The sequence below is a fragment of the Phoca vitulina genome, unplaced genomic scaffold, assembly GCF_004348235.1.
Source record: "Phoca vitulina isolate PV1807 unplaced genomic scaffold, GSC_HSeal_1.0 scaffold25, whole genome shotgun sequence".
NCBI classification, from domain to species: domain Eukaryota; kingdom Metazoa; phylum Chordata; class Mammalia; order Carnivora; family Phocidae; genus Phoca; species Phoca vitulina.
This window is the reverse complement of record NW_022589728.1, coordinates 13,294,049-13,310,367: the sequence shown is the minus strand read 5'-3', so window position 1 is coordinate 13,310,367 and position 16,319 is coordinate 13,294,049. Positions and strand designations below refer to the sequence as shown.

Below are 16,319 nucleotides of genomic sequence, written 5' to 3'. Positions count from 1 at the left end.
TTGTTTCATAGATGTGTCAGAAGTCCCAGGGATATAAAAATCATACCACTAACATTTCTTACTTATAAGCAGTTGGCACAGCATCCTTGTTGGCCTTCCCTGAATGTGGGGGAAATTCTCTTGTATTGCTACTGCACTGGGAGGGATGCCTAGAGAAGAAAAGATCCTCGGAGCGCCTGGTTGGCTCAGTCGTTAAGCATCTGCCTTAGGCTCAGATCATGATCCCAGGATCCTGGGATCGAGCCCCGCATCGGGCTCCCTGCTCAGTGGGAAGCCTGCTTCTCCCTCTCCCACTCCCCCCTGCTTGTGTTCCCTCTCTCGCTGTGTCTCTCTCTATCAAATAAATAAAAAATCTTTAAAAAAAAAAAAAGAAAAGATCCTCTCTTTTTCTTCTTCCTCAAGGGCATTCTTCTTCCTCAAGGGCATTCTTTTCTAGAAATTTTTGCTGTATAATAGGGAAAGATATTTAGAGTGTCCAGAGTTCCTGTTGAAATTTCAAGTATTTAATTATGCTTATAAAATATTGGGGGATGGGGCAGGATTTGAGGATGGCAGAGGGAACATCTTTGTAACTCGGCCACTCCATAAAAGTGAGGAAAGCACTGAGAAAAATTGTCAAAATCAACATTTGCAGAGCTCTGTACATTAACCAAAGAGTTGCAGCAATTTGAGGAACATTTATTCAAGAAAATCTGCTAAGCCTCAGTAAGAACAGAAGGATTTGTGGGATAGTAACTTGACTTGCTCTCATCCATTCCTCCCCAGCTCCAGAGAGCCTTGAAAATTAGCAGTCTCACAACACTAGGTGTGAAGACCATGAAGACCACAGTCTTGTGGACATCAGTGTAAGCAGGTTAGGTATGGGGCTTTTTACAAAGTTTCATATCCAGAGCACTGTCACTGTTTGACCAACTTGTGCTGTTCAGGAAGCCCCATTCTCAGGACAGTGTTGTTATTTGACCTCACTCATAAGTATAGCTTTGTCCCAGGATGTTAGTCAAAAGGATTAGTGGCAATTTTTTAAATATTGGGGCAAATGAGAACCTGCCCACAGCAAGAAAAGGGCTTAATAAAGAAAATCTGATGAACAGGATGCCCATGAGGGGCTTTGAAAAGCTCTGACATATTCCTGGGGATGTCTATTCCAATGTATGTGTGCTGTGGGGTGCATGCCCAGGAAATGCCCAAAGGGGCCCCAGTGCTTCGCCTTTGGCTGACTCTGAGGCTCATCACAGGCAAGAAATGATGGCTAGAGCATAGTTTTAAACTGCCTGAGCATTGCAGGCATGCTTCAAAACTCACACAGAGCCTCTCAACAAAAAGAGGGAAGAGTTACTAGTTCAAGCAATTAAGGATATCTCTGACCATGCATTAGCTGACTATTAAGCTAACCAAGAAGAAGCTTTAGTGGTCATGCATGACAATAGAGTAAGAGACTTCACAGAATTAACCAAGAAAAGTCACTAAACAAACAAGTAGTGGCAACAACAAAAATCAGCAACAACAAATGCTGGGGAAGAGCAGATCACACAATAATAATAGTCTCAATGAAAATTACATATCACACATATTTGAGAAAGAGAGTGAGTGATGAGAGAGAGAGAGCATGGGTGGGGGAGAGGCAGAGGGAGAAGCAGACTCCCTGCTATTATTTATTATCTCAAATAAATAAATAAAATATAAAAAAAGGATATAGCTCACTTAATAGAGGATAATAATAAAGAAATAGAAACATAGAACAGAACCAAATGGAAAATCTAGAGCCACAGCATATAACACCTTCAGTGTAAAATCACCAGAGAGGCTCCACAGCAGATTTGATCTGATAGAGGAAATCATCAGTAAACTTGAAGATAGGTTGATTGAAAGTATTCATACTAAGGAACAGAAAGAAAAGAGAATGAAGGAAACAATGTGTGGGGGCACTGGCAAGTGTAACAATATATGCCTTATGGAGTCCTCAGAAGGAGAGAAGAAAGGGAGGCGGCAGAAAGAGTACTGAAAAGATAATGGCCAAAAACCTAGCAAATTAGATGAAAAACAGTACTCTACACATCCAGGAAGCTCAGTGAGCTTCAAGTAGGATAAACTTAAGAAACATACCTAGACACTTCTTAGTCAAACTGCCAAAAGGCAAAAACAAAGTGAGTCTTTTGAAAACACAGAGGACTCATTGTGGAAAAGGGATCCTCATTATGATTAACAGCTAATTTTTCATCAGAAACCATGGAGTCCAGGAGGCAGTGGGATGACATTTAAATAAAGAAAAAGGCTGTCAACCAAGAATTCTGATCTAGCAAAACGATCTCAAAAATAAAGGAGAAATTAAGACATTCCTAGAGAAATAAAAACTGGGAGAATTTCCCACTAGCAGACCTGCTCTACAATAAATACTAAACGCAGTTGTTCAGATTGAAATGAAAACACTAGATGGTAACATAAATCCACATGAAGGAAAATGGAGCATTACTAAAGATAACCACGTGGATAAACATAAAAGAGAGAGTACATTTTTTCCCTTGTCACTCTTTTCTTCTTACGTATGATTTTTAAAACTGCCAGAGGGTAGACATAGAAATCAGTGAAATAGAACTGAGAGTCCAGAAATAAACTCTTACATTTGTGATCAATTGCTTTTTGACAAGGGTGCCAAGACAATGCAATGGGAAGAGAATTGTCTTTTCACAAACTGTGCTGGGACAACTGGATATCCATATGCGAAAAAAATGAAGTTAGCTCATATGATACACTAAAATGAACTCAAAACGGAAATAGACCTAAATGTAAGAAATAAAACTATAACACTTGTAGAAGAAAACATAGAAGTGAGTCTTTATAACATTGAGTTAGGCAATTTTTTTTTTTTAGATATGACACCAAAAGCACAGTGACAAAGGCAAAATATATAAAGTAGATTTCATCAATCGTAAACTTTTGTGTTTCAAAGAACACAATAAAGTAAAACTAAAGTCCACAGAATGAGAAGTAAGTCATTATCTGACAAAGGACTTGTATCCACAATATATGGAATTCTGATAACTCAATATAGAGACAACCCAGTTTTAAAATGGGAGAAGATTTGAAAAACTCAGAAAAAGGGTGCAAGTTTTCCTTTGAATAGACCTTTATTCAAAGAAGATCTATTAATGGCCAAGACGCACATGAAAAGATGCTGAATGTTATTCATCATTAGGAAAATGCAGGTCAAAACCACAAGATGTTGCTTAACACCCACGAGGATGACTATAACAAAAAAGATGAACATTAACAAATGTTAGCAAGTATATGGAGAAATTGGAGCCCTCAAATATTGCTAGTGGGAATGTCCAGGGATGCATCACTTTGGAAAACAATTTGGCAGTTCCTCAAAAAGTTAAACAGAGTTATGGCCCAGCAATTCCACTCCTAGGTATATACCCAAGAGAACTAAAAACATCACATTCATCCAAAAATATGTACATGAATGTTGATAATAGCATTATTAATAACACCAAAGAAGTGGAAGCAACCTAAATGATGAAATAATTCATCTAAATGATGAATGAATGAGTAAACAAAATGTGGTATATCTTCACAATGGCAATAAAAAGAAATGAAGTACTGAGGCATGGTACAACATAGATGAATCTTAAAAATATTACACTAAGTGAAAGAAACCAATCACAAAAGACCACCATTAGTTGATTCTATTTATATGAACTGTCCAGGGCACCTGGGTAGCTCAGTCAGTTAAGTGTCTGACTCTTGGTTTTGGCTCAAGTCAAATCTCGTGGGTCGTGAGATCAAGCCCCGAGTTGGGCTCTATGCTTGAAGATTCTCTCCCTGTGCCCCTCCCCGAACTCACACACATTTTCTCTATTTCTCTCTAAAATAAATAAATACATTTTTAGGAAAAAAAAAAAAACCCTCTGTTTACATGAACTGTCCAGATTAGGCAAATACATGGAGACAGAAAGTAGATTGGTGATTGCCAGGGACCGAGGAGATGGGGTGAGAGGGGTGACTGCTAATGGGTAAGGGGTTACTTTTGGTATGATGAAAACATTCTAAAAGTCGATGGTTGCACAACTCTGTGAGTATATTAAAAACCACCGTATGGTAAAAGTTGAGTGAATTTTGGTATGTGAGTTATAGCTCAATAAATCTGTTAACATATTGTAGTTCAAGTATGTTAAAAATAAATAGGTTTCTGAGGGGTTGGTGAAAAACACTTAATAATCACCAGTGAGGCAATATAATGAGCAGCTTAGAGCATAGGACTCCATAGCCGCATTGCCTCATTTTGATATTTTGGTCCATTCCTTACTAGCTCTGTGACATTGAGCAACACTTGTATGTGTTTTGCTTTCATTATCTGCAAAGTACCTATGGAAATGGTATTTGTTACCTGGTTGTTCAGACTTAATAAGTAAATGGGAAGTGCTCAATGAGAATTATTATTAGTCAATTTAATTAATTACATTGTTTTCATAGGAAAATATTTTCTAGTTTCTAAAAAACAACTTGGAAAGCCAATTTTGACATATGTATTACCAAAATAATCCTATAACAGCTATCATGTATGAAATGCCTCCCATTTGTAATCAATGCACTGAGCATTTTTGTATGTAATACTTCTGATCTTTATTAAATTCTGCAAGATAGGTATGCTTGTGCCCACTTATATATGAGTAAAGTAAGGAGTAGAGAAATGAAATTTGCCCACGGTCCCATATTTAATGATGGCAGGGCTGGGATTTGAATAAAAATCATTGTCCTCAAAGTCCATACCCTCGCTGTAGCCCACTCTATCTCAAAGTTACTGATGGTCTCATGTCCTTCTCCTTTTTGCCAATCATGTCTTCATTTCAATTCTGTTTCCCTAGACTTCTTGATTTCAGCCCTGCCTGTTTTAAGTTCTCCTTTTTTAAGAAGAAAAGCAGGGCCTGGGCATTGATCACTGGGTCCCCAGCAGCATGGAATCTCAGAGTGTGTGACATCTTGTGTTTGAAATCCAGTGCATTACTTGCTAACTATCTTTATTTGTAGAAATGTTAATATTGTGTCTGGTTACAACTTTCAAATAAAAAAGTAATTTCAAGGTGATCGTTTGCCAATACTGACCGTGCTGGGTAAGGAAATCCAGGGCTAATGACCATTCAGTTGACAAACACTTGTACGTCAAGATTCCTTCCATGGATCATGGATTGGGCATTAACATCTTAAAGTGGAAACCTAGATCAGGTAGCTGCCGTTTTTGGCCAAAATCCTTTTAGGATCATTCTGGTAGCCCTTCAGTGACAATTGACTACCATGGATAGCACATTTCCATTTAAATTATTCTCACTATATTACCAGTGAGAAGTAGAGTGCAATTTTCTTGAAGGCAATGGGACAGTGTTCAGTAAAATGCATCACCTGTGTTTTTCCCTTTTGTTGAATGGTCATTGTTCCCATCTTATTGTGTAGTTTGCAGTTCAGCAACTCTGCGCTGGAGGCGGTAAGAGGCTATGGCGACTGAATGAAAAAAAAATTAGAGAAAAATATTCCAGTAGAGTTTTCTCTTTTATGCATATTTTCATTAAAAGCGAGTAGGTTGCTGCCCAAATCACAAATATCAAAGCCATAGTGCTTTGGGGTTATTTAACATAGAAATTGAAACAAATGGATTAGTCTTTGCTAGGTTATAAATAGAAAAGATCTCTTCTAGCCAGAGAGAAGCCACCATTCCGTAAGAGTTTTGCTCTTCCCTTTTTTGAGATTAGCTTTTTGATCTACATTACTCCATGCCTAATTTAGATGTAAACAATGCATGCGTAGAAATTACTGTAATAACACTGAAAAACAACAGCGAATAGCAACTGAAAACCATAGTCTTTTTTTTTTTTTTTAAAGATTTTATTTGAGAGAGAGAGCACATGCACACAAACAGGGAAGGAGCAGAGGAAGAGGGACAAGCAAGACAAATGTTGGAAACATTTGTTTTGTTCTCAGCTCTGACCCCTACGGAAGGTCATTTCACCCTCTGAGCCTCAGTTTCTTTATCTCTAAATTCAAAATAATTACCTCAGTTTCTCCTCCCCTGCAAGGTTTTAATAAGGCACAAAAATGAAACAAAACCAAACACAACGAAAACCCGCCGTCATGGATGTTCCTATGTGTGTTGACATGGGAGCCCTTAACAAGAGTCCACGCTCGGCTAAGGTTCTAGAATGGCATATGATGCCGATTACGGCAACACAGCGAAAGAATAAAATCTGTTATATTCTTTGAATTATTTCAAACTAAAAGGGTGGTTTTTTTTCTGAGAGTGAAATTGGTGAGTTTTCAGTATTGGTCAGTGAAAAGAAAATGTCTAAAAATTATCTTTATCTGTGATTCTCTTTGGGGATTCACAGTACAGTGTTTAACATTTCAGAAAAATTGTAAACTGTATCTGTAGGTTGGTGCTCTATTTGCTGTTCCAAATTTTTAATCCTATAGATTGTGATCTATGTCTTAGTACACATCCACATGGGTCGATGTCTTAAATATACACATGCACATATATATTATAGATAATCTGTTTATCAAGCGATTTATTGATTGTATGCATAGAAAGCCTCCCCACCAGACTCTTAGCCCCTTGATGTTAGGGACTTGGGGATTTTTGCTTGTCCAGGACACAGCTGAGTGCACTGGTCCCTGTAGGCAGAGTAGGGAGGGAGATGGTACCTTGTCTCACCTTTTAACTTCCTCTGACTAAGAATGTTGGCCCCCAAGCCTGCCAGTCTGGCCTAGGGTATAAGGAATAGGAGTCTCATTTGCTTCCTGAAGCCCTCAGGCTGGATGTTTCCCCTGGTAACCCGGACTATCATTTCTCCTTTATCCTGGTAGAAGACAGCCTTTCTCTGCCACTTTCTAGAAAGAGCAAACTCCAGTTCTCCAAGACTCTTCTCTTGCCCTAGTGCAGAGCACCTTATCTTATCCTTTTTCTTCAGTAAGGACAATGAGAGACTAAATGTAAAAATGGACGATGTCCAGACCATATAAACCTAGAACCTTGACCCACAACCTGCAGCAAACTGCCTGGGAAACCACCCCCTTTTCTAAATAACCCAGGAAGCCAGCCTGCTGTAAGCCAAACTTGCAGGAAGCCAGATTGGCCAGATAGCAATCTCTAGTGACAATCCAGGAAGCTAAAGAATAACTTCTGTAACAATTGGCCCCAAATGTCCAGGACTTGATTAATAACTGACAGCTTGCTTAATGTTTGTCCCTGCCTCCAACTTAGGACCAAGCCAAGAAAGCCAGATATGCTCTCCTAACCAATCACATAGGATGCGCACTTCTCGTTACCTGCCAACAGCCTCCACTCAGGGTACCCCTGAACCCTTTCCTTTTTTCACCTTTAAGTTTTCCCACTTCTTCACCAAAACACAAGTGATGGTGGCTGACTCCCCTGCTATAGCATGCTGTGAATATATAGCCTTTGTTTTTCTAATTCGGTTGGTCTTTGTTTATTTCCACAATAAGAAATGTCAGATATTTTCTTTTATCTTTATATTCGAACTTGAAAAACAGGAAATCTGATTAAAATGCATTAGTACCAGCAAGAGATTGCTTTTTTAATGCTACTAATTTCCTGCAGAGATTTTATTTAAATTATTGCAAATAGAGTTTGCTGTGAGAGCATTATACTCACTATGGCATTTGCTGTGATTCATAACTTCAGCTCCGCACTCAGTGGGATGCCCTCCACCCTCGGCTGCTCTCTTTAAAGGAGAGTCCACTACTCGTGTCTTATCTAGGATATGCTACCCATGTTTCATTATCATGGTGTAAAGTATAGGCATGTTTTGACTAGGCTTCAAGCTGATTTATCTCTCAAAAAATTAGATATATAATTCCCAAATAATAATTAACTATAACAACATGTTCACAGCCAATTATATAGAATTTGGTGTATATTGTACTAATGCACTATTGTTACCAATTCCTTCTAACTCCAGTTTTAATGTACAGACTTTGCCTAGAATAGTCTTTGACCGCATGCCTTCTCCGAATTTAGAGTTAGAACCTTGCAAGGTACATACACATCTCTGGGACTTCTCAGTTGCCAATATCTGTGTTTTCTCGCTTCCTTTTTTCTTAACAGCTGATCATATGCAGTTGCTTACCTAATCTTGTGTACGTTAATCTGAGCTCTAGGAGTTCTTGTATTATGTTTTGTCCACATGTTAGAAGCATAGCTCTTCCTGCCTTTTTCCATGACTGTTGTTTTATTTTGTTCCTATAAATGTACTGTCTTCCATGTTGATGTGAATTTATTCCTGATCCCTTTCCATCTGCTATTTGCCCTCTTAGCTGGAACTAGTTCTCACTTGAATGAACATTTGTGTTATGTGTTGATTGTGTCCCCAAAATTCATATTTTGAAGCCCAGTACCTCAGAATGTGATTGTATTTAGAGACAGGGTCATTTAACAAGGCAGTTAAGCTAAAATGAAGCCATTGGGGTGTGCCCTAATCCAATATGAGTAGTGTCTTTATAAGAAAGGGAAATTCGGACACACGGAGGGACGTGTGCACACATAGAGGAAAGACCAGGTGAGGACATAGCTAAAAGATCTGCAAGCCAGGGAGAGAGAGCTCAAAAGAAACCAAACCTGCCGACACCTTGATCTTGCACTTCCAGCCTCCAGAACTGTGAGACTGTAGATTTTGATTGCTTAAGTCACCCAGCCTGTGGTATTTATATGTTATGGCAACCTCCACAAACTAATACGATTAGTGAAGAAACTCCCCTTACTTAGCATTCTGCAATCTTTACTTACTGCCTTAGCAAAAGCATTTCTCTGAACAGTTCCATTTTCCTACATAGAAGAAAATATTTAAAGCTCAGATGGATGAACATTGCTTGCTTAAGACAAAATTAAAAGTGATCTTATGTCAGGCTTCAAGCATCATAATCAGTTTTGTCATCATCTGACCACATCGTGGAAAAGGGGGCATACCAACCAAATGATGCAAGGGAAGCATGTAGGCCAAGTGAAAAGAAATTAGGGTGACCATAAAGCAATATATGGAGTAACAGAGTTTGATTGAAAATGTGAAATATGATGGTGAGAAATGTTTTCTTCTCTCTGCTACCTATCTCTGTCACGTGAAATGGCATCACTTTGAGTTTGGTGATGTTTTGAAGACGCATTCCAGGGATTACTAAGAGGTTTTGCGGGCTAATGGGATTTTGTTTTCTCAGTTTTACTAGAAGGTCCTTCTAGTCTATGAGAAAAGAAGGAAAATAAATAATAATCACCTATTCGAGATATATAGAAAATACAGGTGAAGAAGGATTAAGCAGAACTGAGCAATGCATTTAATACCTCCCATATGAAACCTCACTTAAATGATAACAAAAGGATAAAAAAAGGAAAAAAATGACAGTAGAAAAGAAAAACCTCACTTAAATGACAATAAAAATATAAACCTACAAATAAAAAAAAAAAACAGGAGGGAAACAAGACAGATGAATGACACCATCGTGTTTTTTGTTTGTCTTTTGAAAATTGAAGAGGGAAGTATCTGACTTGGTGATTCCAAGAAAGCTGAAACCGAAGGAAGTGATTGCAGAGGGGCTTCCAAAGGCAAGGGATTTAAGGCACCTGCTACTGCAGCAACCGCATGGGCTCAAAGAATATGCCGCTCCCTACCCGACGTTTCAGATGCCCAGTGAGAAAACTGGCTTGATGACGTGCCCAACGGGGAGGCCTGTCAACCACACGCCCTCCCCTTTCACACAGCTCCCAATCACTGTCTCAGTCCTGTAGGACTCCCAGCTGAGGGTCGCCTAACACGGGAGAGACCCCTCAACATGAAAGAAGATAAAGAACAAAACAAAGAATGAAGTAGAGCTCAGGGGAAACAGAAGATGCGAGGAGCAGATGCCAACAGAAATAATATCTGTAAGATATACTCAGAGCAGTAAGAGAAGATAGTGTAGCCACAAGAAAAGAGTAGGTAGGATACTGTGGAAAGGAAAAGAAACCCAACTAGGACTCTGTCAGAAATGTGCAAAATAGATTTGCAAAAATAAGAGTTTCATAGCAGTATTGGAAGCTAAGTCAAGAAAATCTGCAAGAAGGAAAAACCAAAAAAGATTGAAAATAGAGAAGTTAGGAAAACTAGAGGATCAATTTAATGTGTTCAACAAACAAAAGAAGTTCCAGAAAGAATAAGGACAGAATGGAGAAGAAATTATTAAAGAAATAAGACCGGATAGTCTCCAATGGAAAAATTGTGAGTTTCCATATTGAGGGACCCGTAAGTGACCAGCACTTAAGCTAAGGTACAGTTTCAGGACATTTCAGGAAGCCAGAAACAAAGAGAAGATTTTAAAATCCTCGTCATTATCATCATAGCTGTACTTACACATAGCAGAGGTACTTTTAGCACATTTAATCTTAGAGACTCTTGAGGAAAGTTGTAGTATTTCACTGTCTTTATAAATGAGGAACCTACGGCACAGTAGATAAGTGAATCGCCCAATATCGCATAGCTAGTAAGTGGGAGTTAGATTTCCAAACCAGGCAGGCAATCTAGCCCCATACCCACTACACTATACTGACTTCTATAATGTTTTCTGAAGGACCCCCCAAAAAAGGAATATAAAAGGTCAGATCTCCCAACAGCAACACTAAAAGTTGTAATACAATGTGGCATTGTTTTCAAAATTCTCAGGAGAAAGTATTTCCTGTGTAGAATTCTGTGAACAGGCAAGCCTTCATTCAGGTGTAAGTATAGCTTCAGATATTTTCAGAAATTTAGTGTTACCTGTGCTGTGTCCTTTCTTGGGAATAACTAGAATGCAATAATTAGGAAGACCACTCCAGGGCAAAAGCCGAGAGCAGTTCCCTGATGATGCTTGCCCAGCATGCTCAGACAGCAGCTGGTCCAGATCAAAGCAAGGCAGGTGGCTACTGCAGTATTATCTTCAGAAAAAAGAGAGAAAGAAAGTAGTGGCTTATCTGATGTTTTTGGCAAGGGGTAGAATAGTATCAAGAGATTTTGTATCAGCCTTTCAGTGCTGTAAAGAAGAAACAGTTATAAGTGCATTAGAAAATGAAGTCAAAGAAAAGGGGGCAGAGGGCGCCTGGGTGGCTCAGTCGTTAAGTGTCTGCCTTCGGCTCAGGTCATGACCCCAGGGTCCTGGGATCAAGTCCTGCATTGGGCTCCCTCCTCAGTGGGGAGCCTGCTTCTCCCTCTCCCACTCCCCCTTCTTGTGCTTTCTCTCTCTGTCAAATAAATAAATAAAATCTTTAAAAAAAAAAAAAGAAGAAGAAAAGGGGGCAGAAATGTGGAATGAAGGGTCATTATCACAGTACAACTCAAGTGCGGATGATACCGAATGTGAATTTACTCAGATGTATGAAAGATTTGTGAATTTAACTGTAGCAAGATTGAGAAGAGGGAAAAGAAGACATCAAATTGTTAACTTGTTACCTTCCCTAAGAGAAAGATGAGTGATAATGTCTAGAATGGAATAAATCAAGAAATAGCGGCATAAACATAGTATTTAGATAGAAGCAGATAAATAGCAGAAGAGGTGTTTAAAGCGATTAACTGGGGTTGGACTCAGGATTGGGGAAGAATTGAGTGAGGGACTGCTGCTTTTATTATAAGACCTGTAGTATTAGTAGAATTTTAAAAATATGTACTTTTAATTGAGTGAAAATAGAAAGGGAAATTTAACTACTTAACTATAAGAATTAGTTTGGCTTTAGTTTGCTCCCCTCAAGACTTTCTTCAAGAAGTCAGTTTTAGGAGAAGGGTTTAAAAATAAACCTAATCTAACTTGATGTTGAAGAGAAAAGCATACCATCCAAGTGAATGAGCAGAATATCTGGGAAGTGAGGACCTTGTCAACTGATTGGGAGGTCTGGAGTAAAGAGAACTGTAATGTGTTGTGGGATTAATGAAGCTTGAAGCTGGGAACTCCACTTAGAGCTGGCTAGAGTACCAAATATAGCTGAGGTTCAACAAAAGACAAGTGCTCATGATGGGTTTATGAAGCCATGTGGCACCGTAAAAACAATCATATCTGTGTGCTCTCAAATCTATGCTGCCACAAGGAGAAATGTGAATTAGAAGCTGTTGTCTTCCCAGCAATCAATTCAAATACCAACCCTATCGGCTTCTTTTTTTCAGTTTTATGAAATGGGTGTATTTAGGGCCAAAGAAGTAGTATCTTAGATGAGACCTTTAAAAAGGTAGGCATGGCCTGCTCTGTGTGAGCCTTCAAGTTCCTGTTGGAATTTACTAAGAAATGGAAATTTGTTGCCATCCCAGACATCTGAGTGGTATTACTGTAGAAAGGATTCATATCCGATCCCTTCCTCCCTCCAGCCCTTCATACTCTCTCTCTCTCTCTTTCAAACACACACACACACACACACACAGCCTATGTAATTAGGTTTGAGATTTAATCCCCTGTAATCATATGAATTTTATACAATGTGGTTCCTTGGTTTATGCTTAAAAATAAAATTCCCAGGCCCCATCCCAGATTTCTCTGTGATGTCCATAAAAGAGACCATGCCGAATCTTTCCAAAGTTGAAAACAAACAAACCAAAAACAAATCCAAGTGCACTCATTACTCTGGTAAAAGTCTGCTCCTAAGAAAAATTGTAAAGATTTTATTTAGTGATGCAATCACGTTAACATTTTCCTTAGGGCTTTGTGCCCTGTTTTCCTAACAAAAGATCAGCTCTTTGCAAAGATGCTCCTAACATCAGCTTTCAAAAGAAATGAAAGAAACTTCTAAAATACCAGGAGGGAAGAAGGGAAGAGCCTGCTGTGTAAGACTCCAGTGACCTCATTTGAAAAGTAATTTCATGTGTTAGAAAGGTAATTCTCCCCTCATCTGTGTGACAACTTAACACGAATCTAACAGATTTATCTATCAACTTGGACAAATTACAATAGCCACAAGGAGTGTTGGCAATTTAGGTACATTTGAGAAGATGTGAATATATGGGGTGCATTTTTTTCTTTTCCATAATCTTGGGATTCTTGGAAAAAAACATCATATTCTGTCATTCAGGGGACCTGCCAAAGTGAAGGCTTTTGAGTGTCTTTTTATTGGAATTCTGTCTTTGACTTGCTATGTATGAATTACCTACTTGGGATGAAATAATACTGAAATTACTGATGACCAGCCGCAGCATAAATCAGTGTGATGGTAGCAGGGGCTGTGGCTTTTGACAGGAATCAATAGGTGGGTCTCACAGAAATAGCAGCATCAAATCCATACAGTGGTGTAGCCACTGTGGAAAACAATATGGAGTTTCCTCAACAATTAAAAATAGAACCCCCTCATGACCCAGCAATCCCACTTCTGGGTATAGACAATGAAAATGAGATATTGAAGAGAGATCTGCATTCTCGTGTTCATTGCACCATTATCCACAATAGGACATAGAAACAACCGAAGTGTCCATCAATGGATGGATGGATAAAGAAGATGTGGTATATAAAGACATAAATACACACACACACACACACACACACACACAAGCGCATGCGCACGAGAATATTATTCAACTGAGAAAGAAGGAAATCCTGCCATTTGCAACAACATGGTGGACCTTGAGGGCATTATGCTAAGTGAGATAAGCCAGACACAGAAAGACAAATGCTGTATGGTATCACTTACATGTGGAATCTAAATTAAAAAAAAAAAAAAAAAAGTCAAACTCATAGAAACAGAGAGTAGAAGAGTGGTTGCCAGGGTTGGGGTAGGGTGGGGAGTAAAAGAAATAGGGAGAAGTTGGTAAAAGGTACAGACTTTTCATCCATAAGATGAATAAAGTCTGAGGATTTGTTTAATATGGTGACTATAGTTGATAATGCTGTATTGTATAATTAAAATGTGCTAAGATAGTAGAACTTAAATGTTCTCAACAGAAAAATTTAAAAGTGAATAAATGAAAGATAAATTTGTGAGGTGACGAATGTGTTAATGAGCCAGATGGGGGAAATCCTTTCACAATGTATACGCATATCAAATCACCACAATGTACGCTTTTAAAGATCTTAGAATTTTGTCAATTATACCTCAATCAGGCTGACATTTAAAAAGGAAATAAACCGGTAGACTCAAAGAAATGAAGGGGAAAAGAAGAAGTAGAAAACCAGTAGCTAATCTTAAAATGTATGTCTGGCCCTAGAATATCTTAATAAACCTAATGTTGTCACCTAATATAAAAAATGTTCCCTGGGCTGGGCTGAAGTTGGCACCATGTTTTCACACAAATCTCTGAGGGCATCTGTCTCTCAGAGCTCTCTTGGCTCCTTATCGCTTTTCCCACATGGAATCATGAATTCATGAAGCATGGGCTGGTAAAAAAGAAAAACACTTCACACATTATCTCATGCTTTGCTCTATCCAATAATGGGTCAACCAGTTTTGCTTGATTAATTCAAAAGATAGAGAGCCGTGTTGTACACGGCACCTTAATCCACTTTCAGGGAGCGCTAATTGTTGTTTTTATTTTTTTGTCTGTCAAAATCTTTCTTTTTGTTTGTAACTCACCAGTTCTAGTGCCCTGCTCTTGAGCCCTGACTCTTGAAACCAGGTAATGTGCACCTCCCTCTCCATGTACCCATATACTCAACTATTCCATCCATCTCTTGCTTAACATAGAAATGTTTGGCATTATTAACATTTCAAAATCCTGGGTAATCTGTACAATTAGTCTCAGCATACAGTAGGAAAACAGGTTTTGTTCTTTTTTCCTCAGAGTAGTACCTCTCAGTTCACCACTCTAGAAGCTCGCCCTCACCTGCTTTCCCCTCTGCTCCCATGCTCATCAGCATCACAGTGTGGTAGTGAGGATGACCTGGAGGCGAGAGCTTCAGAATGCTCCTTCCACACATCTACCAGCATCTGCCTGGCCACTCCAAGGCTCTGTTGGTCTTAAACCCACTTTCCGACAGGGGCTAAAGCACCCTCGTAAAGGAGAAGTCAGAAATATTTTTGTTTGGCTGAATTCTAAACACCTGGGCATTTATTTGCTTTGTTTTGCTGTTAACTTTATAATTCATCAAATGTTCCCAAGGACACTTTTCCCATGTCTTTGAAATGTAATTACAGTTTACCACGTTGAATGGCATCTTCATGAGGACCTCTTTTGAAAGATGAAATGAAGTCCCTGATGTGTATTCTTTGCGTGTCGGGGGGGGTCGCATGGAGCATACTGTAATGTACTGATATAATATGATCAACAAGAGCAATACTCTTGTTCACTTGTGATCTTTGAAAAAAAACAACAACAAACAACCTTTAGCCAAATATAAAACTAATTTTTGGAAGGGATTATTCTCTGAGGAATTACTGACATTTTTATGCTGCAAAGGCATTGAGTTCTCAAAAATAACAGTAGGGCTTTTTTAAACCCTTGACAAGAAGTCCCAGAGGAAATTGAAGTAAGCAATCTAGATGAGAGCACAGATTTCATTACTTTATTAATCAAATAAACAAACAAAAAGCTGAGTCATCATAATGACTACCAGGCGTATGCCCAGTTCAGTAAAATCGGAATCTTCCCTCTAGTCCTTAGAAAGAAACTGGAAGTTAATCCGGGATGAAGGCCTTGCAGTGATGGATAAAGCCAAAGGCCTCTTCCTGCCTGAAGATGAAAACCTGAGGGAGAAAGGCGACTGGAGCCAGTTTACACTGTGGCAGCAAGGTGAGCTTCTGACTTCTAGATTGTTCTCTGCAGCCAATGACCTGATGGGAAGAAGGCTCAAGTCTTCCCAAGATACTTCCCAGAGCTGGAATTCCCCAACTTAAAGGAAACTGCCCAGAAAAAATATATTATTGAAATCTGTCGTTTCTTAAAACTACATGTGAACACTTATTTGTGTGTGTGTGTGCACATGTAAATATATATGTGTGTGTGTATGTAGGTATACTCACATGTTTATTTGGATAAATATATATAAATAATACTTTGATTTTCCTGGTCTTTCCCATTAAATGATAAGTTGCAAAGAGTAACCCTACTGTGTAGGCTTAACCAAAAAGCCCACCATGTGCTAATCACTATCTTAGAAAGGACCTCCCCTGAGCCTCATTTGCTCCATAGCATAGAGACAGCGTTGCCTGCCAAAATGGGGTCACCATGGGTTGGAGATGATAAGACACCAGAGTGACAGGCAATGATAATTAGGGTCTGCGTTCCTCAAGAATAGGAAGGGGCTCACATTCAACCTAACATTCCTTGGGCTGAACCCAGGTTGGGCACGGTATGTGTGTGTTCGATGAATTAATATATCAATCTATCCTGAAAATGAGGAGC

The 16,319-nt window shown here is 38.9% G+C and overlaps 1 protein-coding gene across 1 annotated transcript in view; it reads left to right on the top strand.

Annotated features, from left to right (window-relative positions):
- The window catches only part of ASPH (aspartate beta-hydroxylase), a 181,941-nt gene that overhangs the window by 145,822 nt on the left and 19,800 nt on the right, over positions 1–16,319 (top strand). Inside the window, exon 22 of the mRNA XM_032421682.1 lies at positions 15,572–15,707. Within this exon, the coding sequence (XP_032277573.1) occupies positions 15,572–15,707 (136 nt within the window). The remainder of the gene's footprint in view (positions 1–15,571; positions 15,708–16,319) is intronic.